The following is a 23,426-nucleotide window of genomic DNA, read 5'->3' as shown; positions in this document are numbered from 1 at the left end:
GTACACCCGTATAGTCTTCAGCATTTGTGTTTAAAGTCAGAGCCCATGGTACACAGTTAAAAGACATACTGCATTGGACAGATCTGCACAAGACCTCTTAGAGTGTTAAGGAGCAAACGATGTCACTGTGGGGAGTAAGTTTTGTGTGATCCCAGTCACAGTGTTGTCAGCTGTCTCGTGTGCATATGAAATCTGGACAATGAGTAAGCAACACTGGAGAATATGGAAATTACTGTGGATGGTCAGAAGAGCAATGAGATGTTTTGGAAGAAGTACAGCTAGAATGTTGCTTGGAGGATGATGAGACTTTATCACACATACTTTGGAGATGTTCTTGGAGAGAGCCCAGTCCCTGGCAGAAAGTCAGCAAAGAGATTTTAATTTTTTTAGAATGTCTTATTAAGTATTTTATTTCCAAACAAGATTTGAGGACAGTATTTTATGCCTTCAGAAAATATATCTAACAGTGTCTCGTGATACATAATTTTTAAAGTGAATTTTTAAAAATAAAGCATTTTATTGGGGCCTCCTACAGCGCCTATAACAATCCACATATCAGTTGTAACAAGCACATTTGTACATATGTTGCCATCATCATTTTCAGAATATTTTTTTTCTCTTAGCCCTTGGTATCAGCTCCTCTTTTTTCCCTCCCTCTCCAGCAGAGAGATTCTTGATGAGTTGATTAGAAGCAGTGGCTGCAACAGTGGCCTGAAGCATAACAATTGTGAGGCTGGCCTAGGACCTGGAGGCGCTTCCTTCTGTAATTCATATGGTAGCCAAGATTCCACTGAGCAAACAAAACAAATAGTGCTTGTGTGAAATACCTTGAAGTCTTTATTTGCCCTTAAGTTTTGAGTTGGGTCTGCTTATACTTAGTCTTTGCTTGGTTTCCTGTTCTTTGACAGATTCTCCCTCCCACCCCCATGACCTGTCCCTCCCCTCCCCAAAAGAGAGAAAAAAAACCCAGCTACACACTTCCATATGGGACTTCTGTCCTGAAGGTTGAGCTACAATTTGGAAAGCTTCACTGGTTAAGCCTAAGTCCCATTTAATGCAAAGCATGCCTGTGTTTTTGTTTTGCTTCACAGTTCAAGTATGGGAACAAGAAAGTTACGGGTCTACCCTGGGACTGGGACTGTTCAAGCCTTCCTAACAATTACTTTCCCTGCGGTGTTTAGCAATACTTAGGCAAAAACCCACCCATAGTTTCTGATACTGTAACACTTAACAGGAGTAGAAAGCCTCCTCTTTTTTCTGTGAAGCCAGCTGGTAGTTTTGAACTGCTGACTTAATGGTTAGCAGCCCAATAGTTAACCATTAAACCAGCAGGACCCTTCAATGCGTAGTCAGTTAATAATTAAAGAAGAGGCTGTAAAAAGAACAATGCTAGCATTCTTGGGCCAAATCATGCAAACGATCTCCAACCTCTCACATTAGCCTTTGAAAGTCTTTAACATTTTTCTGTTTAAAAGGCCTATTGTAATTTTTTTAGACATAGATTTGTATTTGTTTGTACCTTTTGAAGTCAATTTTGGGTGACTTTACCAGCCTCCCCCTCTCCCCTGTGTGGGGGCAGTGAGAGATTTTCCCTTTTTATCCATTTTCTTTATTATTTTGCCAACAGGAACCAAAAACAATCCCCACCAAACTCACTGCCTTCAAGTTACCTTCCAGAATAGGGAGAACTGTGTCTACGGGTTTCCTTGACTGTAGCTCTTATAAAAGCAGAAAGCCTTGTCTTTCTCTCCTAAAGCCATTTCAAACTGCTGATCTTGTAGTTAGCCCCACACGTAACCACTACACCACCAGGAACCAGAAATGGAAATCTGAATGGTTTCAGTGGAATCTTCTCTGAAAGAATGATGCAGATCTTGTATGGCGTATGTTTTTCCCAGCCAATGTGTCATGGGGAAAAGTCCTCTTTGTTTAAGTGGAAGTAAGAGACTTGTCTTTATACTTTTGAAAGCACATTTGAAAGAATTAGCTAAATTAATGGATACATTTTCATTCCTGTTACTGATACTATCTTTCAAAGACCTTGTAGACCTATTTCTGTTTGTTGTGATTTTTTTTCCCTTGAAAAAGCACTTTAGTAACCCTCCTCACTACTCCAGAGAAAGATTGTATCCTTTTTGCCATCCTAGTCCCTGGATTAGGATTTTTGTTTGTTTCTTTGTATCTTCTTTTTGTAAAAGAGAAAAATTACTTTTGAAAAAATAACATTCAAAAACTCTCACTTATTAGACTCGTAGACATTAACGATACAGAACAATTTTTCCATTTCTTCCTGGCAAACTAGCTTTTGACATAAACCTAACAAAGACTCAAATTGGTCAAGCTTGTTTTTATTTCTTTAAATCTAGAAGACAATATGTTTAAGCAGAACTTTAAAAACACTTCATGTATTTTTACATTGTTTTAGAGCAGGGATCCTTAAACTTTTTAAACAGGGGGCCAGTTCACTATCCCTCAGACCCGTTGGAGGGCCAGAATATAATTAAAAACAAAAAACAAACGATGAACAAATTCCTTCCTATGCACACTGCACATATCTTATTTTGAAGTAAAAAAACAAATGGGGCAAAAACACCCGGCGGGCCGTATAAATGTCCTCAGTGGGCCGCATGTGGCCTGAGGGTTGTAGTTTGAGGACCCCTGTTTTTGTTTGTTCGTTTTTAAGGAAACAAGTAAAATTTATTTTTATCCTATTTTTTCTTCCAAAGCTGAAGTTTCATTTGGAATGATCGGATCTTTTTTTTTAAATCAGTTAATTAGGGGCTCATTCAACTCCGATCACAATCCATACATACATCAATTGTGTAAAGCACATTTGTACATTCGTTGCCCTCATCATTCTCAAAATATTTGCTCTCTACTCAAGCTCCTGGCATCAGGTCCTCACTTTTCCCCCCTCCCTTCCCACTCTCCCCTCCCTCATCACATGAACCCTTGATAATCTATAAATTATTATTTTGTCATATATGCTCTGTCTCACATCTCCCTTCCCCCACTTTTCTGTTGTATGTTCCCCAGGGAGGAGGTCACATGTAGAGCCTTGAAATAGGTTCCCCCTTTCCAATCCATCCTCCCTATGCCCTCCCAGTATCGCCACTCGCACCACTGGTCCTGAGGGGATCATCCTCCCTGGCTTCCCTGTGTTTCCAGTTCCCATCCTCTGATCTAGTCAGGCTTGCAAGGTAGGATTCAGATCATGACAGTGGGAGGAGGGGAGGAAGCATTTAGGAACTAGAGGAAAGTTGTATTTTCCATTGTGGCTATATCACAACCTGACTGTCTGGTCTCCCCCCCAAAACCCTTCTGTAAGGGGATGTCCAGTGGCCTACAAATGGGCTTTGGGTCTCTACTCTGCACTCCCCGCTCATTCACTATGGTAAGATTTTTTGTTCTGATGATGCCTGATACCTGATCCCTTGACACCTTGTGATCACACAGGCTGGTGTGCTTCTTCCATGTGGGTTTTGTTGCTTCTGAGCTAGATGGCCACTCGTTTACCTTCAAGCCTTTAAGACCCCAGACACTATATCTTTTGATAACCAGGCACCATCAGCTTTCCTCGCCACATTTGCTTATGCACCCATTTGTCTTCAGTGATCGTATCAGGGAGGTGAGCACAAAATGATATGATTTTTTTGTTCTGATAATGCCTGATAACTGATCCCTTCAGCACCTTGTGGTCACATAGGCTGGCGTGCTTCTTCCATGTGGGCTTTATTGCTTCTGAGCCAGATGGCCACTTGTTTACCTTCAAGCCTTTAAGACCCCAGACGCTATCTCTTTTGATAGCTGGGCACCATCAGCTTTCTTCACCATATTTAGGGAAGGTGAACATCATAGAATGCCAATTTAATAGAAGAAAGTATTCTTGCATTTAGGGAGTACTTGAGTGGAGGTCCAACCTTATAAATATATGCACATAGATCTATTTCCCCATAGATCTATTTCCCCATCCTAATGTATAAATATATTTGCATATATACATGTCTTTATCTAGACCTCCATAAATACTCTCTGCCTCCCAGCTCTTTCCTCTATTTCCTTTGACTTCCTTCCTGTCCCACTATCATGCTCAGTCTCCATCAGGGTTTCAGCAATTCCTCTTAGTTACATTACCCTTGATCATGCCCAACAAGGCCCCCCACACCCTCCTCATTTGGATCTCTTGTTGTTCCCTTTGTCCCTGGGTTTATTAGCACCACTACCTTTGCCCCCACCCCCTCACCCCTGTCTCCCATTTTCCCCACGGAACTATTGGTCCCATTGTTTTCTACTCTGATTGTTCATCCAGCCTATCTTATTTAGACAGACCTGCGGAGATAATTACATGCACAAAAACAAGATAGATCACAACCAAGCAACAATATACAACAAAACAGCAACAAACCAATGACAAAAACACAACATGAAAGAAAGTTGTAGGATTGTTTGTTGGCCTTTAGGAGTGTTTTCCAGTCCAGTCTGTTGGGGCACCATGCCCTGGCCCCAAAGTGCACCTTCAACATTCCCTGGGGACCTCGCCACTCCATTCCCTTGCTGTTCTGTTGCACCCCCTTAGTGTTTTGTCTCGGTATTCCGCTGTACTCCCCCAATGCCCTGTCTCGGTGTGGTGGGATCAGGTCAGGCATAATTCCCACATGTGTCTCCAGTGCTGTCCACCGCAGGGCCATGGGTCAGTGAGGGACATCATGTCTCAATAGTGGAGTTGGCCATGTGGGAGGACCCCTGTTTTAGAGTATAAAAGAGACCCCATCTTGAATATAATTTAAAGTGAACATTTACTAAGTCTTAAAAGAGACAAAATTGGAAGATATGGAGCAGGGCTACAGAGAAGGTTGGTGATTAAAAAAAGAGAGACAAAACAGCACAAAAACACAGACACATAATCAGTGAGGGAGGCCACCAACATGAGGCTGAAATGGCATCCAAGGACTCACAATTGAGATGAGAGATAATAAGATAGGGGACGAAGGGAACTCATGAAAGCATGTTTTGTTACAGGTAAAAATTGCAGAAACCGGAACCAGGACTATGATTGGGATTACAAGGGATTACAAGATTGATCCCGGGGCCTTGTGACCAAATTGATAGTGTATGATTATGACTGGAGGAGAGAGGGGGATGCGGGGAGAAGACACCATCTCCAGCATGGGGACCTCTTTCTAGGACACACCTAGGCAAACCCCTGAGAGAGAGACTGCCCCTCCCTGGACTGATAATGGACAAGATTATGTACACCCTTTGTTAATGATCTAAAAGCACTCAGTGACATCGCAATCTATGTGGGGATTCTGCAAATAGATTTTGGGCTGTTACTGCCATCATACTCTTTCACAAACCAGGGTGCACAGGCATTTAAGCTCTTAACACAGCTCTCTGTATATTGTGTAATTCAGAGTTAGAATGATATAAAAGGATAGGAACCTGTACACAACCTTTACCCTGGCTGGCCTGCAGCTAGAAAGTACCCAGGCGCCTCAACATAGATGCTTATTGCCAGCTTAATCCTTCTGTTGCCATTTTGTGCATATATAAACAAACAGGTGTATCCTCACCCTTTTGTCAGTTTATTAGATTTTCCCTTTAGTAATTTTTATACCACTTGTTCCTAGCCACTGGTTACAATTTGTACACTGTGTCAGCGTTCTTAGAATTGCCATTCTGCTATTGCCACTGATGTAGCTTCTTTCCATCCCCCTCCCCTTTGCCTTCTTACCTTTACTTTCGGTTAGATGTTGCTAGTGTGGACTCACACAGTTCATTGATTGAAGGAACCCATTACTGTTTATTTTAGAAAAGTCAATCTAGGAATTGGTTGAAAGATTACTTCTCAGAATAGCTGCAATTTCATGTTGAAAGGTAATCTTAGCTAGTATACTTTGATTAAATTAATGATACTGTTTGAGTTAGTTTATTGTGCCAACCTGCTTGATAAACGCATGTGGGGTTAATTGAAGGACGGAGGGATAAATTGCTCAGTGAGCCTTACCTTTCCGGTTCTCAGGTCTCTTGCTTTGTGATGGTCGGATCAGGGTGCAGCTGCCTTAGCAGTTCCCTGCTTCAGCTCGCAAGGCTCACTTCCTGAAAGATGTCCCCAAGGAGAAGCCACATGGACCTACCCTGATGCAGCCTGGGCGCTGGAGCAGCCGCATGGAGACCCGTGTGGAGACCCCTGCTAGCGCTGAGATTCATTGACTTGGCTTTTCTCTTGTCAGTGTTACTGCGTCTGTTTTGTGACACGGAGGAGGACTTTGTGGATTGGTGTTGAACTTATGGGTTAATGTTGGACATGTGAGCTTGGGCAGCACTGGGTTGGGAGATTTTCTTGATGCGCACTTAACCTTTATATAAAACTCTTATACATGCATTTTTGAGGATTTGTTTCTTGAAAATACTCAGACTAATAAATACACTGTTACTTTTCACAACATATAAAATTTTTATGTATTTGGGAGGGATAAGAGCAATACTTTCTGTTTGATAAAATTATACTTTATTTTTTTAGCTGCATATTATTTTAGGGTACAGAAGAGACCTCAATCTCATAATTTAAGGAGAACATTTATTAATTCTTAAAAGAGACAAAGACAACATGAAAACATGGACACAGACACCTCATCCCATGAGGAAGGCTATTAGTCTGAGGTCAAAATGGCTGGCACAGATTCACAATTGGGACAAAAGGAACTGCGACAAATTCACTATTGGTGGGGACTCATGACTGTGTGACCTCTCTCCTGTTCCTAGTATGGTGACCGCCAGCCATCAAGGACAATCCAGGCCAGCCCCTAAAAGAAAGAGACTGTGTCCCTCCCTGGACTGGCTAGATAAGGGTGGAGGCTATCCATTCTCCAAGACTTTGTACCGGAGGGCAAGATTGTGAACCCAGTTAATGAGAGGAAAGAAATCCATAGAGACTTAAACTTTGTGGGGACTTTGCTAATGGATTTGGGGCTCTCATTGCCTCTTTAGCCTTTTGCTCAGAATTTAAGCTTGAATACACCGTTGATGGGCATTATTTTGTGTTTCCAGTTTTCTATCACCAGTAACAAATTTGTAGTACACGACCTTCAGAAATACCTAGCTCATAATGTCCTAACATGTCCGTAATAGGTAAAGATAATTCTAGCTAGTGTTTCATGCAGTTGTCCTGTCTCTTTAATTTCTTTTCATCTAGAATGATTACTAAACCTTTTTATTTGATGACATTAGCATTTTTGAAAAGTACTGAAACTAAACCCACTACTGACGACTTGACTCAGACTCAGAAAAGCACAGGTCACTTGTGGAAAGTTCCTTAAATCACTCAGTCATTGCTGTCTGTGTTAAGTTGAATGATTTGATTAAGACGGTGTCTTCAGTGTTTCCCCACGGAAAGTTTATTTCCTCTTGGAATTAATAGTTTGGTGAACTACTTTGAGATTATATGTTAATATTCTGTTACTCCTCATTAACATCTATTGATTTTTTTTTTTTTTTGGTGGCATGTGGCTTTAATGGCAAGGGGCGAGGGGGGCTGGCTGCTGGCCTTGAGGAGTGTGCTGGAATGTCTAGTGGTGCCGCAGCACGTTCTCAGAGATGGAACCCCTCCTTTCTGAGGGGGCTGGGTAAGCCCATAGCTTCCTGGTGGTGGCCACAATCTTGCCTCTTGTCCTGGGCCTGGGAACAATGGATGGGGCCCCGCAGGAAGGTCTTTGCCTACAACCTGAATTTTGGAATGTATGGAGAGCTCAAGGCTGAGCTCAGGGGGTTGGGGAATGTGAGGTTGGTGCCTGGTCCCCAAGTCCTACTGAAGTGAGGGAGGCACAGATGCCAGGGTGGGGGAGCAGGCCTTCAGAGCTTGTGAGGGTTCACCCACTTATATAGGTGCCTTCATACTGGAAGCCGACTCTTCACCAGCTCGGCTGCCATAAATGTAGGAGATGGGCTTGGGCTTCTCGCGCTCAATCTTGCGCAATAGTGGGGTGAAGATGCGCCAGGCCTCCCGGAGCTCGTCACTGCGCACGAAGTGCATCTGGCTCCCGCAGAAGACGTCCAGGATGAGGCGCTCATAGGCGTCAGGAAGCTTCATGTTCTTGTATCTATTGCCGTAGGTCAGGTCGAGCTCTGACTCCTCGGGGTTGAAGAACATGCCGGGCTTCTTGGTCATCAGCTTGGTGTACATGGCCTCGTTGGGCTGCACTCGGATCACCAGCTCATTGCGCTTACACTGCTGGTGGAAGATGTCGCCGGCCACATCTCGGAACTGCAGTCGCACCTCAGCCTTGTGCTCATTCAGGGCCTTGCCGCAGTGCAGGATGAAGGGCACGCCGTCCCACCTATCGTTCTTAACATATAAGACGACAGCAGCGAAGGTGGCCGTGGTGGAGCCGCGGGGCACCGTGGGGTCGTCCAGATATCCTTTTGTGGCTTCACCTTCTCCGCTAGGGTTCCCCACATACTGCCCCAGGACCACATCCTCAGCTTTCACTTCAGAGATACACTTCAAGACTTTGACCTTCTCGTCCTGGACGTCGTCTGAGTCAGTGGAGGCGGGCTTCTCCATGGCCACCAGGCACAGCATCTGAAGCAGGTGGTTTTGCATCACATCCCGGATGATTCCAAACTCATCAAAGTAGCTGCCACGGCACTCAGTGCCAAACAGCTCTTTGAAGGTGAGGATCACACAGGCAATGTTGTCTCGGTTCCAGATGGGACTGAAGATCCTGTTGGCAAACCTCAGCACCATGAGGTTCTGGACCATCTCCTTGCCCAGGTAGTGGTCGATGCGGTAGATCTGGTCCTCCCAGAACAGCGAGGCGATGTGGTTGGACAAGCGGTCAGAACTCTGCAGGTCCTTGCCGAAGGGCTTCTCCATGATGACACGGCTCCAGCCCATGGGGCTCATGCAAGTCTCACGAATGTTCTTGGTGATGACCACCTCATAGACAGTGGGGGGCAGGGCCAGGTAGAAGAGGTGGTTGGCCTGGGAGCCCTGGTGGAGGGCGTTCACATGGCTGTTGAGATGCTGGTAGGAGGCAGGGTCATCATAGTGGCCGGCCACAGAGGAGTTGCGGGCAAAGAACTCCTCCAGCTTCAGCTTCTCCTCTGGGGTTGCTCTGAAGAAGGGCTCGCTCTGTTTGCGGATATCAGCCACGCTGAGGCGAGAGCGGGCAAAGCCCACGATGAAGGTGGCTCCAGGCAGAAGGCCATCTCGGAACAGCCACCAGATGGTGGGGTAGATCTTCTTCTTTGCCAAGTCACCCGAAGCGCCCATGATGATGAAAATGTGCGTTTCAGGCTGATGGAAGTCATCACCCTGGTACAGCTCTTCCCGGAGGATGCCGTACACCTGTGTCCGGCTCAGGGCCACCTGCTCAGCCATGGTGTTCTCTCAGTGTCCTCAGACGCCTGCAGCGATAGAATGTCCTCAGCCCCGAACGCGTGGCGGTTTTCTCTATTGATGATTTTTACCTGATAGCTATCAAATTGGTGTTTTCTAATTCTGTCATTCCTTAGGAATGAACTCTTTACGTTGAAAAGCCAACAAATTCCATCATTGCTGTTGAGTGGATTCCAACTCATAGCAGCCTTACAGGACAGAGTAGAGCAGTTCCATAAGGTTCCCAAGGCTGTAATCTTTACAGAGGCTTCTTTTTTCCTGCAGAACAGTGGATGGTTTTGAACTTTAGCTCTTTTGGTTAGCAGCCAGGCCAGTAACTAACCACTGCTGTACTGAGTAGAATTGACTCATAAGGTTTTCCAGACCTAATTAATTAATTAATTCTTTTAATGTGACTGCTTATAAGTCTTATTTAGCAAAAATAAATACAGGGTACCCCAATGTGAATTTCAGCCAAACAGCACAAGTAATTTTTTATTCTGAACATGTCATTGGTCTAAAATTCACATAACCATTATCCTCTGTTTTAGTCTACCTACTTAAATAAATTCAAACCCCTGAATTTAGATTTATACCTGTAATTATACTTAGAGTTCATTTCATTTAAAAAAAAAATAAATTTCTTCTTTGGAATTGGATTTCCTTTTCCCCATATGTTTGCCTATGTGTGTATATTTAATTGCTCCCAAAAATTTTGGCTCTTTTGGGTGGTGGTGGTAATCCATCCCTTTCTCTTTCCATGGTTACTCTGTACCTTGACAAACTGATTAGTTTTCACTTTTGTTTCTATAGATTGTGCTGCTCCAGTATATGTATTTAATTGTTAAGTTGTAGATTCCCCAGAAGGTTGTTAACCTATGCTGCTGGAAAAGAAGCTTACTGAACAGAGTTCAGTATTTGTATCTTATGTCTTCCGTCTCAGGATACTGATCTTGCCAACATTTGTGTTCCAAAGTTAATGTGGGTTTTTTTTTTAATTTTAACAATTTATTAGGGGCTCATACAATTCTTATCACAGTTCATACATATACATACATCAATTGTATAAAGCACATCTGTACTGTCTTTGCCCTAATCATTTTTTTTCTCCTCTTTTCTTTTTTTACATTTTATTTGGGACTCATACAACTCTTATCACCATCCATACATATACATACATCAATTGTATAAAGCACATCCATACATTCCCTGCCCCAATCATTCTCAAGGCATTTGCTCTCCACTTAAGCCCCTTGCATCAGGTCCTCTTTTTTTTTCCCCTCCCTCCCCTTTCCCCCCTCCCTCATGTGCCCTTGGTAATTTATACCTCGTTATTTTGTCATATCTTGCCCTATCCGGAGTCTCCCTTCCCCCCTTCTCTGCTGTCCTTCTCCCAGGGAAGAGGTCACATGTGGATCCTTGTAATCAGTTCCCCCTTTCCAACCCACTCACCCTCCACTCTCCCAGCATTGTCCCTCACACCCTTGGTCCTGAAGGTATCATCCACCCTGGATTCCCTGTACCTCCAGCCCTCATATGTACCAGTGTACAGCCTCTGCCCTATCCAGCCCTGCAAGGTAGAATTCGGATCATGGTAGTTGGGGGGAGGAAGCATCCAGGATCTGGGGGAAAGCTGTGTTCTTCATCGGTACTACCTCACACCCTAATTAACCCATCTCCTCTCCTAAACCCCTCTATGAGGGGATCTCCATTGGCCGACACTTGGGCCTTGGGTCTCCACTCTGCACTTCCCCCTTCATTTAATAGGGTATATATATATATATATACACACACACATATATATACATATACACATACAAACACACATATCTTTTTTTTTTTCGCATGATGCCTTATACCTGGTCCCTTGGCGCCTCGTGATCGCACTGGCCGGTGTGCTTCTTCCATGTGGGCTTTTTTGCTTCTGAGCTAGATGGCCGCTTGTTCACCTTCAAGCCTTTAAGACCCCAGACACTATCTCTTTTGATAGCCGGGCACCATCAGCTTTCTTCACCACATTTGCTTATGCACCCATTGGTCTTCAGCGATCCTATCATGGAGGTGTGCAGTCAATGATATGATTTTTTGTTCTTTGATGCCTGGTAACTGATCCCTTTGGGACTACTCGATCACACAGGCTGGTGTGTTCTTCCATGTGGACTTTGTTGCTTCTGAGCTAGATGGCCGCTTGTTTATCTTCAAGCCTTTAAGACCCCAGTCACTATCTCTTTTGATAGCCGGGCACCATCAGCTTTCTTCACCACATTTACTTGTTCACCCACTTTGGCTCTAGCCATTGTGTCGGGAGAGTGAGCATCATAGAGTTCCAATTTAATAAAAGAAGGTATTCATGCATTGAGGGAGTGTTTGAGTAGAGGCCCAAGGTCCTTCCGCCAATGTGGGTTTGTTTACTTGCCATTTTTTTCTCATTTTATTGGGGGCTCTTACAGCTTTTATCACAATCCATACATACATTCATTGTGTCAAGCACATTTATACATATGTTGTCATCATTTTCAAAATATTTTCTTTCTCCTTGAGCCCTTGGTATCAGATTCTCATTTTTCTCTTCCTCTTTCCCTCATGAACTCTTGATAATTTATAAATTATTATTTTTTTCATGTCTCACACCAACCACTTGTCTCCCTTTACCCACTTTCATGTTGTGCATCCCCCTGGGAGGGGGTTATATGTAGATTATTGTCATCATTTCCCCCTTCCTCCCACCTACTCTTCCCCCTCCTGTTAGCACTATTCTCATTATTGGTCCTGAGGGGTTTATCTGTCCTGGATTCCCTGTGTTGTGAGTACTTATCCGTATCAGTATATATGCTCTGTTCTAGCCAGATATTTAAAGTAGAATTGGGGTCGTGATGGGGGTGGTGATGGTGGGAGGAAGCATTAAAGAACTAGAGGAAAGCTGTATGTTTCATTGGTGCCATACTGCACCCTGACTGGCTTTTCTCTTCCTTGTGACCCCGACTTATTTTCTTAGTGTGGGTTGCCTGTTCAATGGAAATAGGCTTATTTGTTTTTGTTTGTATTGAATTTTAGAATCCCATAATATTTGTGTGTTTGTGTGTGAGAGAGGGAGAGAGAGAACAGGGAGAGGGGTACTGGTGGAGAGAACAGAGAGAGAACATAAGATGATAAAAAGTCAGCAGTTCATAAAAATACATTCAGAAAAGTGCTCTAGCCCCTCTTCCTCCAAAAACTTTTATTCGCATTCATATATTTAAGGAAACAATGTCATTAGCCTCTGGCTTATCTTGTGTGTTTTTTTTGTTGCCTAAATGAGCAGATGATATGATGCATACTTTCTTGTTTCATCAGTTTTACACAAAAGATACCTTTTTGGTCCTGTGTTCTTCCTCCCTTTGGTTTTAACATTCTGGAAATCACTTCACATCACTGTGCAGAGCGCATCCTCATGTTTTTATTGGTCTTTGTTTTGCAGTTGCAGAGCACTTCATAGTGTGACTAACCCGTCAGCGGGGGGTTAGGCAGTATTTCAGCGCTCTCGTGACTGACCTAGTGAGTGTGTGGGAGACAGACATATCACTGGAATAAATTCTCAGAAATTAGGTTGCTAAGTCAAATGGTAGCCACTTAAGTAGATTTGTTAGACAGTGTGAAATTCCTCCCCCAAAGTCCTTGTAGTTGGGTGCCGTGAGTCAGTGCTGGCCACATGTGCAGTAGAAGGCAGCAGCACTATTTGATCCTATGCTCTCAACATTGTTGGCATGTTTGAACCCTTTGTGGCAGTCCCTGGGTCATCTACCACTCTAAATTCATCCCTTCAGCAGAGCATTCTCAAGCTTCTTTTCCTACAACCTTTCAAGTTAAGTGTGTTGTTAAACTTTCTCGGTTTTGCTAATCTTAGAGGTGAGACGTGTTGTTACGTGTCATGGAGTGGGTTTTGACCCAAAGCACAAAAGAACGAAATATTGTCCGATCCTGCGCCATGCCAACCTCACAGCTATTCCTGGGCTTGAGCCCATGTTGCAGCCGCAGTGTCCATCCACCTCCTTAAGGGCCTTCCCCTTTCTCACTGCCCCTTCACTTTTCCAAGCCTGGTGTCCTTCTTTAGAGACTGGTCTTGCCTGACAACATGTCCAAAGTATGTTAGATGAAGCCCGACCACCCTTTCCTCTAAGGAACACTGTGGCTGTACTTCTTCCAAGACAGATTTGCCTGGCCCTTTGGCAGTTCAGGGTACTCTTCATTATTCTCCAGTACCACAATTCAAATGCAGTCTTCAACAGTCTTCCTCATTCAGTGTCCACCTTTCACAGTGTATGAGGCAGTTGAAAATATCATGACTTGAGGCAGGCACACCTCAGTCCTCAAAGTAACCTTGCTTTTCAACACTGTAAAGAGGTCTTGTGCAACAGATTTGCCCAATGCAACATGTCTTGATCTCTAGACTGCTGCTTCCAGGAGCACTGATTGTGGATCGAAGTAAGACAGAATTTTTGACAACTTCAACCTTTTTGCCATTTTATCATGATATTCCGTTGTTCCAGTTGTGAGGACTTTATTCTTCTAAGTTCTAGTTCATACTGAAGGCTGCTGTAATCCCTGAAGATCAAAGATCATCAGCAAGTACTTGAAGTCTTCACTTTCAACCAGCAAGGTTATGTTATCTGCATATTTTAGGCTGTCAATAAGCCTACCCCCAATCCTGATGGTGCCTTCTTTTTCCTGTAATCTGGTTTCTCAGATTACTTGCTCAGCATATGGATTGAATAAGTATGTTGAGAGGCTACCTTGAGTAACATGGCGAGAGGTGAAACCTGGCATCTCCAGAAACCAACAAAGCGCATCGCCATCAAATCAGTTCTGACTCAGAACAACCCTACACGGCAGAGAGTAGAACTACTCCTTAGGGCTTCTAAGAATGTAAATCTTTATGCAAGCAGACAGCTTCATTTTTTCCCTGTGTGTTTGAACCACTGGCTTTTATGGTTAACAGACTAATGCTTAAACCACAGCACCACCAAGCCTCCAACTAGTATCTTGGTATTATTTTAATATGGATGCTCCTTGTCTCAGAACTGCCGTCCCGCATGGTGACTCTGTGGGTTAGATGATGGGCTATTTAACCACAGGTCTGTGGTTTAAACCCATCAATTGCTCTGTGCGACAACGAGGAGGCTTCTATGCTTCTGTAAGGTGTACAGTCTTGGAGCTCTACAGAGAGCTGCTCTGAGTTGAAATCACTTTGATGGCAGTGAGTGTTTGAATTAACAAAGGGTGCTGTCACAGTAGAAGACCGTCCTGGCAGCATGCTTCTTTAGGGAGTGTATTGAGAAAGCCCATGGCAGGCGGCTCAGCTCTGTAATGTATGGGCTGCTCTGCGTCACTGGTCATACCAGTGGTTTATTCTTTCTGCTTTTAATCATAGAACTACTCAAAGCAAACCCACTGCCATCGGTTCTGACTCTCAGTAACTCAAAGTGAATCCTGTACAGGGTTTTCCAGACTGTCAGTCTCAGCTTTTCCCCAAGGAATGATGGGATTGAATGCCTAGTCCATACAGTATTTTTTCCAACCGTTTTATTGGTACATAATTTACATATCCTGCAATTCAGTAGTTCATTCATATCAAGAATTGTACAATCATTATCATATCAATTTTAGAACCCCCCAGTTTAAACATCTTTAAAATGAGTTGTGCAGTCGCAATCAGTTCTAGTGTGCCCTCCCTCCTCCCCCTTCATTATTTACTCCCTAAATCCCCTTTCCCTCCCTATCACCTGATCCTCACCCCTACATTCCCCTGTAAACTCTTACATGAATTATCACTATGCATCCACTCCTGTGCTGACAACTGGGAAACCCAACAGAAACAACAATAAACAAGATTGAAATAAGATGATAAGGAAAAAATAATAATATAAAGATAACAATACAAATAACAAGTAAGAAAGAAAAGATCTCCATCAACATTCAAAATGCCAGGGAAGAAATTTATGTCATGGAACAAGAGATAACACCCAGAACAAATTCAGGTTTGTCTATAGCAGAGGTTCTCAACCTGTGGGTTGCAACCCTTTTGAGGGTCACCTGTCCCTTTCACAGGGGTCACCCGATTCATTTATGAAGTAGCAATGAAAATAATTTTATGGTTGGGGGTCAACACAACATTAGGAACTGTATTAAAGGGTCGAGGCATTAGGAAGGTTGAGAACCGCTGGTCTGTAGGGAGGTCATCTGGCCAAGTATCAAGTTCAGTCCAGCATAATAAAAATTACAAGGTTTCTGCCTGAAAGTAAGACTGTCTGAGCCTCTCCTGTGACTAGAGGGGGTCTGCCAGCATCTCACATGGGGTTTGGGCTCCCACTGTCCTTCGCAGCCTTCCACAAATTGGGGGTTCACAATTTTAGCTCGGATACTTTTAACTTTCACCATATTTGAATTTTGGAATTTTCATCTTTGGATCACACAAGTTGGCGGGCTGCTGGTGGACTTCTCTGTTAACTTCTTCCATGTTAACTCCTTGCTTAGAAGGCTGCTTGTTTGATTGACTACAAGCCTTTAAGATCCCAAACACGATGCCAGTTGATAGCTGGGCACCATCTACTTTCTTTACCCCACTTTGTTGTCCATGCAGTAATTTTAAATGAGGCAGTAATAATATGTTTTCTTCTTTCCTTTTTTCCTCTTTAAAAAATAGGCGAAACTGCAAAGGAAACCCGAATTGCTTGGTTGGGATTGGTGAACATATTTGGTTAGGAGAAATAGATGAAAATAGTTTTCATAACATCGATGATCCCAACTGCGAGAGGAGAAAAAAGGTAAGCCATCCTTTCTAAGTGATTGCTTGCTGTATGTGTTCTTTGCTCCTGTTCACATCCCAGGACCAAAAACACTACTGGTTTCATATATCTATGCAGCTTTAAGCTAACTGGTGGAACTTAAGACCCTAAGCAATCTTGAAGTGGGATAGTCTTCGGTGGTCTGACTTAAAATAGGCAACTTTTTAAGTCTTTAAGTAGTCGTTTTAGTTTAAATGTGGGTTTTATGTTTACTTTACCATGTCATGTTTTCTTTTGAATTCTTTTTTTTTAAACATTTTATTAGGGGCTCATACAACTCTTATCACAATCCATACATATACATACATCAATTGTATAAAGCACATCAGTACAGTCTTTGCCCTAATCATTTTCAAAGCTTTTTGCTCTCCACTTAAGCCCTTTGCATCAGGTCCTCTTTTTTTTCCCCCTCCCTGAATTCTTTTTTAAGTGTAAAACCTGAATTCACTGAAGAAACATTTCTAGAGTGTGTCTTTATTCTAATGAGTGCTCGGCAGTTTAGAAATAAAACAAATGAAAATATGCACATGGTTTCAAAGTTGATCCTTCATAGTCTCAGTATGTTTTTCAAGTGAGTGAAGAAGATGACATGTAAAGGGTTTCAAACTGCTTATGGAGAAATGAAATTAAGAAATAAGGAATTGTGTCATGAACCTTTTTACTGGCACAGTGGGTTTAGTATTGGCTGCTGGCTTTAAGCTGGGTGGATTAAGATCTCCTCTGCTGGTCTGTAGGAGAAGGAGACTGCTCCTGGTAAAGATTTAGTCTTAGAAACCCAGAGGAGTAGTTCTTCTCTGTCACTGAGTGGAAATTGGCTTGTTGGCTATTTGTTGGTTTGAGTTCAAGGTGAAAGGCGCTGTCCTAAGTGCTGTCACCGGTTTCTATTGAGTCAACGCCCACTCACAGCATCCTTCATTGTGAGGGTAGAGCTGTGCTTCACAGGCTTTCCCGTGACTGCAGAACTCTCTCCCGTGTGGCTGGAGGGGAACTTTTACTTCTAACAGTTCACGTAGCACCATATACTTAGTATTGCTACCTAACCTATAGATTGTTGCCCTGCTCTATTGGCCAATTGAAGTAAAGGGGACATTGTGGGCAAGATCAGCAGAAGAGGATTTTATTGTCTGCGCAGGTCTCATGACCAAAATTCTGGGGGCACCTGGGTCTTTTATCCCCTTAGAGTTCTAGGATTCTGACTTTTTCCCCTTCCTGCCCTTTAACCCCTCTTCTGTAAACAGAAGTCTAGCTTTTGAGTCTTGTTTTCCCTAAGGTTGTAAAGATGCACATCTCAGTTACAAAACTTGGAGAGGAGGGTGGGTCAGAGACTGTGCTCCCTTCTGGGGACTCCTGCCTTGAGGTGAGCTGGAGGCCGACAGCATGTCTGGATTGCACCCATTCTCCAATCTGGTTTAGGCTGGAAGGAGCCAAGGGCTGTTCTTTGCAGGAGGGTCTTGTGAGGGAATGCTGCTAACCAGGGTATGTACGATCAAAGATTTAGATAATAGAGGGGTGGGTAACCGTAACATACCACAGAAAAGATGATATTGATCTAAAGCAGTGGTTCTCAACCTTGGACCCTTTAATACACCTCATGTTGTGGTGACCCTCCAACCATAAAATTATTTTTGTTGCTACTTCATAACTGTAATTGTGCTACTGTTATGAATTGTTAAATAAATATCTGATATGCAGGATCTATTTTAATTGTTACAAATTGAACATAATTAAAGCATAGTCATTAATCACAAAAACAATATGTAATTATATGTTATGAAATATTTATTTCTAATTACAAATAAATGAAATTTTGTCTTGAAGCATGGGGTAGTATGGGTAACAGTCTTCATGCTGGGCCCTCATAGATGGGCATATCTGCATGTGGGCGGATCCACTTGGAGACGAACAGAGCAGCAGTCTCTCGGTTCCTAAGACCATCGTTTTCTGATAGTCTTAGGTGACGCCTGTGAAAGGGTTATTCGACCCCCAAAGGGGTCGTGCCCCATGGTTGAGAACCAGTGGTCCAAGGATTTCAATAACAGTTTGCATCAACCCAGGTATATACTAAGCTAGTCCTATCAAAACCAAACCAAACCCACTAGCAGTTAAGTCAAATTCAACTCAGAGGAAGTCTATACTGTATCTAGTTTCCCTGGCTTTAAATCTTCACGGAGATAGACAGCCTCATCTCTCACAGAGTGGTTGATGGATTTCAGCCAGCAACCTTTGGTTAGCAGTTGAGTGTTTGACCATTGTGTCACCAGGACAGCTTTACCCATTTTTTTAATCCGAGAAATTAAGCAAATCATTTTATAATGAAAATGTCTGTTTTTATTAGAACTCCTTTGTGGGCCTGACTAATCTTGGAGCCACGTGTTATGTCAACACATTTCTTCAAGTGTGGTTTCTCAACTTGGAGCTGCGGCAAGCACTGTACTTATGTCCAAGTACTTGTAACGACTACCTGGTGAGCGATGGCATCCAAGAAGAGAAAGGTTAGTGTCCCACCTCGCGGTACACTGCAAGCTAGCTCAGTTGTTGTGAACACACCCCAGAGAAGAACGAACTGACTCTGGAGTGCTCACTATGTGCCAGGTACAGAGCTAAGGCCTTCACAATTATTGTCATGACTTCTCCCCATACGGCTTCATTTATGCACCAAAGGCTAATATGCAAATGAAGGATGCCTATTGGATTATTTTTATATGATGTACAGCTGTGATTTCTCTAGGCAATAAGTGTTATTAGCATCCATTTATTTCTGGAGATTAATAAAAATCTGTTAAATATAAGATTACATGTGTTCACTTGAAGAAACTTCATGAGTACTATGATAAAACTACACCGAAGTAGCCCACTAACATTTCTGACATCGTGCCCCGTACGACAGAGCAGAACTGCTCTGTAGGGTTTGTTTTTTTAAGGAAGCTGATTGCCACCTCTTGCTTTTACAGAATGGCATCAAAATTTTCTCGTTCTCAGAGCTGAAGGGAGTAAAGAGAGTGGGTGTCTAAGATTATTTAGGTCTGGAAAGCTCCAAAGTGGACATTCAGACTCTTGGTCCTCTCTGTAAACCTTATCTGGTCTTTTTCCTACCTGATTTGGACTGACGGCTCTTGTCTTTGGCTTTAGCATCTTGCCATCTTGTAGACAGGAGTCACACCTCAATGTTCACCCTACTCAGTAGTCATCTTTGTTTTAAAAGTGTTTCAAAATTCTTTTTTAAAAATCATCTTATTGGGGGCTCATACAATTCTTATCACAATGCCTATACATACATCCATTGTGTCAACCACATTTGTTGCCCTCATCATTCACAAAGCATTTGCTTTCTACTTGGCCCTCAATATCAGCTCTTCATTTTTTCTCCCTCCCCACAAAATTCTTATACTGTTGCTCCAAAAATTTATCCATGTAATTCTGAATATTTAAGTCCAAGTTAATTGTATAGTATATAACATAACAGGGTATGTAAAGATGAGTGATTTGAGATACTTTACATTCTTAGCAGTTTTGCTGGTGTAAAATTATTGAGAACATTAAAAAATAACAGTTTCTATTTTATAAAATTAGGTACTTTGGCCACCGTTGGATACTGTAGCTTTAATGTATATCTAAGCAATATGTTTCTCCCCTTTAAATACGTAAATTTTTGTATTTCACTATATTCTCTGACATGAGTCCTTACTGGTAGTTCCCTCCCACCCTCCCTCCACCTGCTTTTCGTAAACAGATTTGACTGTGTACATCTGAGACTCAAGCTGATCATGATGACACATGTAGTGGGCAGGGGTTTGGGAACTGAGTTCTACTTGTAGCTCAGAGTTGCTCCCTCTCTTAGAGATAGGAAAACTAGCAGAGTATGAGTTATTTAAAGTTTGTAATTATAATACATTCCGAACTATAAAATGAGAGAGCTTAAACAGATATAGACTTACCCAAGAAGCTTTTAACAGCTTGCAAAGCCTTTGTAACCCAAGAAATTAGATTTTATCTTTATTTTACATTTGAAATGCAGATTTACTCAAAGTCACAATCGGTGATTGTGCGCCATTGTGCATGGCTTTGCCATTCAGAATCTGCTCAGGAGACGTAAACTTCACAGTAATCTCAAGGCTAAAATAGAATTATCCACAAAGAATTAGAGTCGTGAGGAATTAGAATGAGAGAGATTAAAAGAATATCAGCTACAAAGAGTTCCTTGGACACTGAGAGTGGAAGAAAGCACTGCAGGGACAGACCCACAGGTCCACTGCTAGGCCTGCGATTTAACCCTGGTAGAAAGAACACTGACTAAAAAGGCACCAAAATAGATACCTTGTTAGTGGAACTTGATGGAAGCTGTCTGCAGGACTCTAGGACCTCTACAAAGTCATCTGAAGGGTTCTCGGGAGGCCACGACCAAGGGAGCCTCACCTTAGGTTTTGCACTGTGGAGCTACAGCAGACGAGCTGAGGAATCTCTGGGCATGGTGTTCTGCAGAAAACTGCAGCCTTGGGCTGGTGAGAGGCACAATTGAACCTGCTAGAGAAAACCCCTCTGCCAGTGCCTCTCCAGTGTATTCGTCTAACAAGACTCAACTTTAGAGCAGCTGACAGGGAAACTATTTTGAATTCATCTTCATTATCATGGAGCATAAATTAGGAACTGAGAGGCCATACGTTGATAATTGGCCTAGGAAGCCAAACGAATTGGGCCTTTTAGGTCCCAGTGGTGAGATCTTGTGATTTATATGCTCTCGCAGCTAAAACCCGCAACTCTAAAATTACCGCACTTCATTGTGTTCTTTATGCAGGTGAGTTGCTGTGCTTGAGATTTGTCACTTGCTCTGTATGTGGGAAGTGTCCATTAAAGAGGTTACATTAAAGTATGAGTGAGTATGTGATTGGAAGCTAGAAACTGTAGTCAGATCGCCATTGTGACTGTGAGGAAGGAAGGGTCTGCTTTTGTGGATCTGGTGAAAGTCCGGCCTCTTGCCTTCAGGAACCATTTATGTAGACATCATTTCTAAGACAGATAATTGGGAATTTGTTCCTTTCAGAGTTTTAAAGCTATAATAAATTATTAACATAGTTTGGATATATGAATGTTTAATTAGGTCCTCATGTGAAGAAATGGCATTTTACAGCTTTTAAACACATTTTTCTGATAGATTATGAGCCCCAGACCATTTGTGAGCATCTCCAGTACTTGTTTGCCTTGTTGCAAAACAGTAACAGGCGATACATTGACCCATCAGGGTTTGTCAAGGCCTTGGGATTGGACACAGGGCAACAGCAGGTAAGACTTTTCCCTTGTTAATATTAAAAGGTACCCAGATGTTTATAATACTTATTAAATGAACTGAAATGAAACACTTTATTTTAAATGGTGGTAAATATGTAGCACAATGTTGGCCATCTTACATTCCGCTCATGTACAGTTGAATGACACTAACAGCTGAATACCATCACTATCACTTGTTTCTTATTTCCTCATCACCCTTAATAGACACTCAGTTTCTCCTAAGCAGTGAGTTCCTCTTTCCCCTTCTCAACCCTGGTGGCCACTTAAAAAATGTTACTCTGTACACACGTGCTAATCCAAGATATTTCACTTAAGTGTGATCATGCAATGTTGTCTTTTGGTGACTGACTCAAGTTACTCATAGTCTTAGTTATCTAGTGCTGCTGTAACAGAAATACCACAGAGGAGTGGCTTTCACTGTGAGAGAAATTTAGTTACAGCTCAGTTTCAGAGCGCCAACTCTAGGGGAAGGCTCTCTGTTGGTTATGGAAGAAGCTCCTTCACCCTACAACTTTTGGTTCTTGGAAATTTGGTATCTAGCTGACGAGATCTCTCATAAGCCCCTAAACACAATCCCTCTGTCTTTTTAAAAACTTTTTATTGGGAGCTCTTGCAGATAGCATAACATTCCACCATTCAATTATATCAAGCAGTATCATACAACTGCTACCACAATCGTTTTCAAAACTTTCTTCTTGAGCTCCTTGATTTCAGCTCCCCTTTGTCCTCGCCCTCCCCCCATAATCTCTTTTTTTAAATCATTTAATTGGGGGCTTATACAACTCATCACAATACATATATCCATCCATGTGTCAAAGCACATTTGTTGCCCTCATCATTCTCAAAACATTTGCTTTCTACTTAGAGCCCTTGATATCAGCTCCTCATTTTCCCCCTCCCTCCCCGTTCCTCCTCCCTCATGAACCCTTGATAATTTATAAATTATTATTATTTTGTCATATCTTACACTGTCCGACATCTCCCTTCACACACTTTTGTTGTCCATCACTCAGGGAGGAGGTTATATGTAGATCCTTGTAATTGGTTCCCCCTTTCTACCCCACCTTTCCTTCACCCTCTGGGTGTTGCCATTCTCACCACTAGTCCTGAAGGGATCATCTGTCCTGGATTCCCTAGAAGTTCCTATTTGTATTAGTGTACATCCTCTGGTCTAATGGGATTTGTAAGGTAGAATTGGGGTAGGGGATGTCCAGCTGCCTACAGATGGGCTTTGGGTCCCCAATCTGCACTCCCCCTCATTCACAATGCTATGATTTTTTTGTTCTTTGATGCCTGGTACCTAATCCCTTTGACACCTCGTGATCACACAAGCTGGTGTGCTTCTTCCATGTCCCTCCACAATCTCAATATGTCACTGGTGTTAGGTGCTGTCCAGTCTTCAACTCCGAGAGACTCTACAACAGAATGAACTATTCCTTGGTTCTCCACCAGCTTCACAATTATTGTTATGGTTGAACCCATTGCTGGAGACCAACCCACCCTGTGCCAACCAGCCCACCCTGTTGTGGGTTTTTTCTTTTTTGCTGACCCTATATACAAGATCCCTACTGTGCTAGTCTGGGTTGGCTAGAGAAACAAATTTATAGACACTCATGTGTATAAGAGAGCTTTATATACAAGAGCAGTTGAATATTGAGAAAACATCCCAGCCCAGTCCAGATCAAGTCCGTAAGTCAGATATTAGTCCAATTGTCCGATACAATCTGTAAAGTCCTCTTCAGACTCATGAAACACATGTAATGATGCTGAATGCAGGAAGATCACAGGCCAATGGATGGGAAGTCTTGTGGATCCAGTGGTGTAAATATCTCCGGGCTGGTAGGGGTCATGGGCTGGCAGGAGGGGCAAAAGAGAGGGAGACCAGGAGAAAGGAGAGAGTCTCCCACCTAACCAGAGCTCCCCAAATCCTCAGTAGAATGCCA

General features: G+C 42.8%; 2 protein-coding genes across 3 annotated transcripts in view; one reads left to right on the top strand and one right to left on the bottom strand.

The window, feature by feature from the left end:
* USP48 (ubiquitin specific peptidase 48) overlaps positions 1 to 23,426 on the top strand; it is a 98,500-nt gene that overhangs the window by 14,140 nt on the left and 60,934 nt on the right. For both annotated transcript variants that reach the window (XM_075551965.1, XM_075551955.1), the window contains exons 2-4: positions 16,059 to 16,179; positions 18,536 to 18,692; positions 21,350 to 21,477. In XM_075551965.1, the coding sequence (XP_075408080.1) occupies positions 16,059 to 16,179; positions 18,536 to 18,692; positions 21,350 to 21,477 (406 nt within the window). The remainder of the gene's footprint in view (positions 1 to 16,058; positions 16,180 to 18,535; positions 18,693 to 21,349; positions 21,478 to 23,426) is intronic.
* LOC142450235 (glucose-6-phosphate 1-dehydrogenase-like) lies at positions 7,877 to 9,445 on the bottom strand. Its single transcript, XM_075551941.1, has one exon. It carries the CDS (start codon positions 9,380 to 9,382, stop codon positions 7,877 to 7,879), a length of 1,506 nt encoding a protein of 501 aa, XP_075408056.1. The 5' UTR covers positions 9,383 to 9,445.

Source organism: Tenrec ecaudatus, chromosome 1, assembly GCF_050624435.1.
Source record: "Tenrec ecaudatus isolate mTenEca1 chromosome 1, mTenEca1.hap1, whole genome shotgun sequence".
NCBI classification, from domain to species: Eukaryota; Metazoa; Chordata; class Mammalia; order Afrosoricida; family Tenrecidae; genus Tenrec; species Tenrec ecaudatus.
Note: the sequence above shows the minus strand (reverse complement) of the source record. Positions and strands in the feature narration are given on the sequence as shown.

Excerpts from the sequence above, each read along its gene's own strand:
- LOC142450235 (XM_075551941.1), bottom strand. The coding sequence starts at position 9,382 with ATGGCTGAGCAGGTGGCCCTGAGCCGGACACAGGTGTACGGCATCCTC.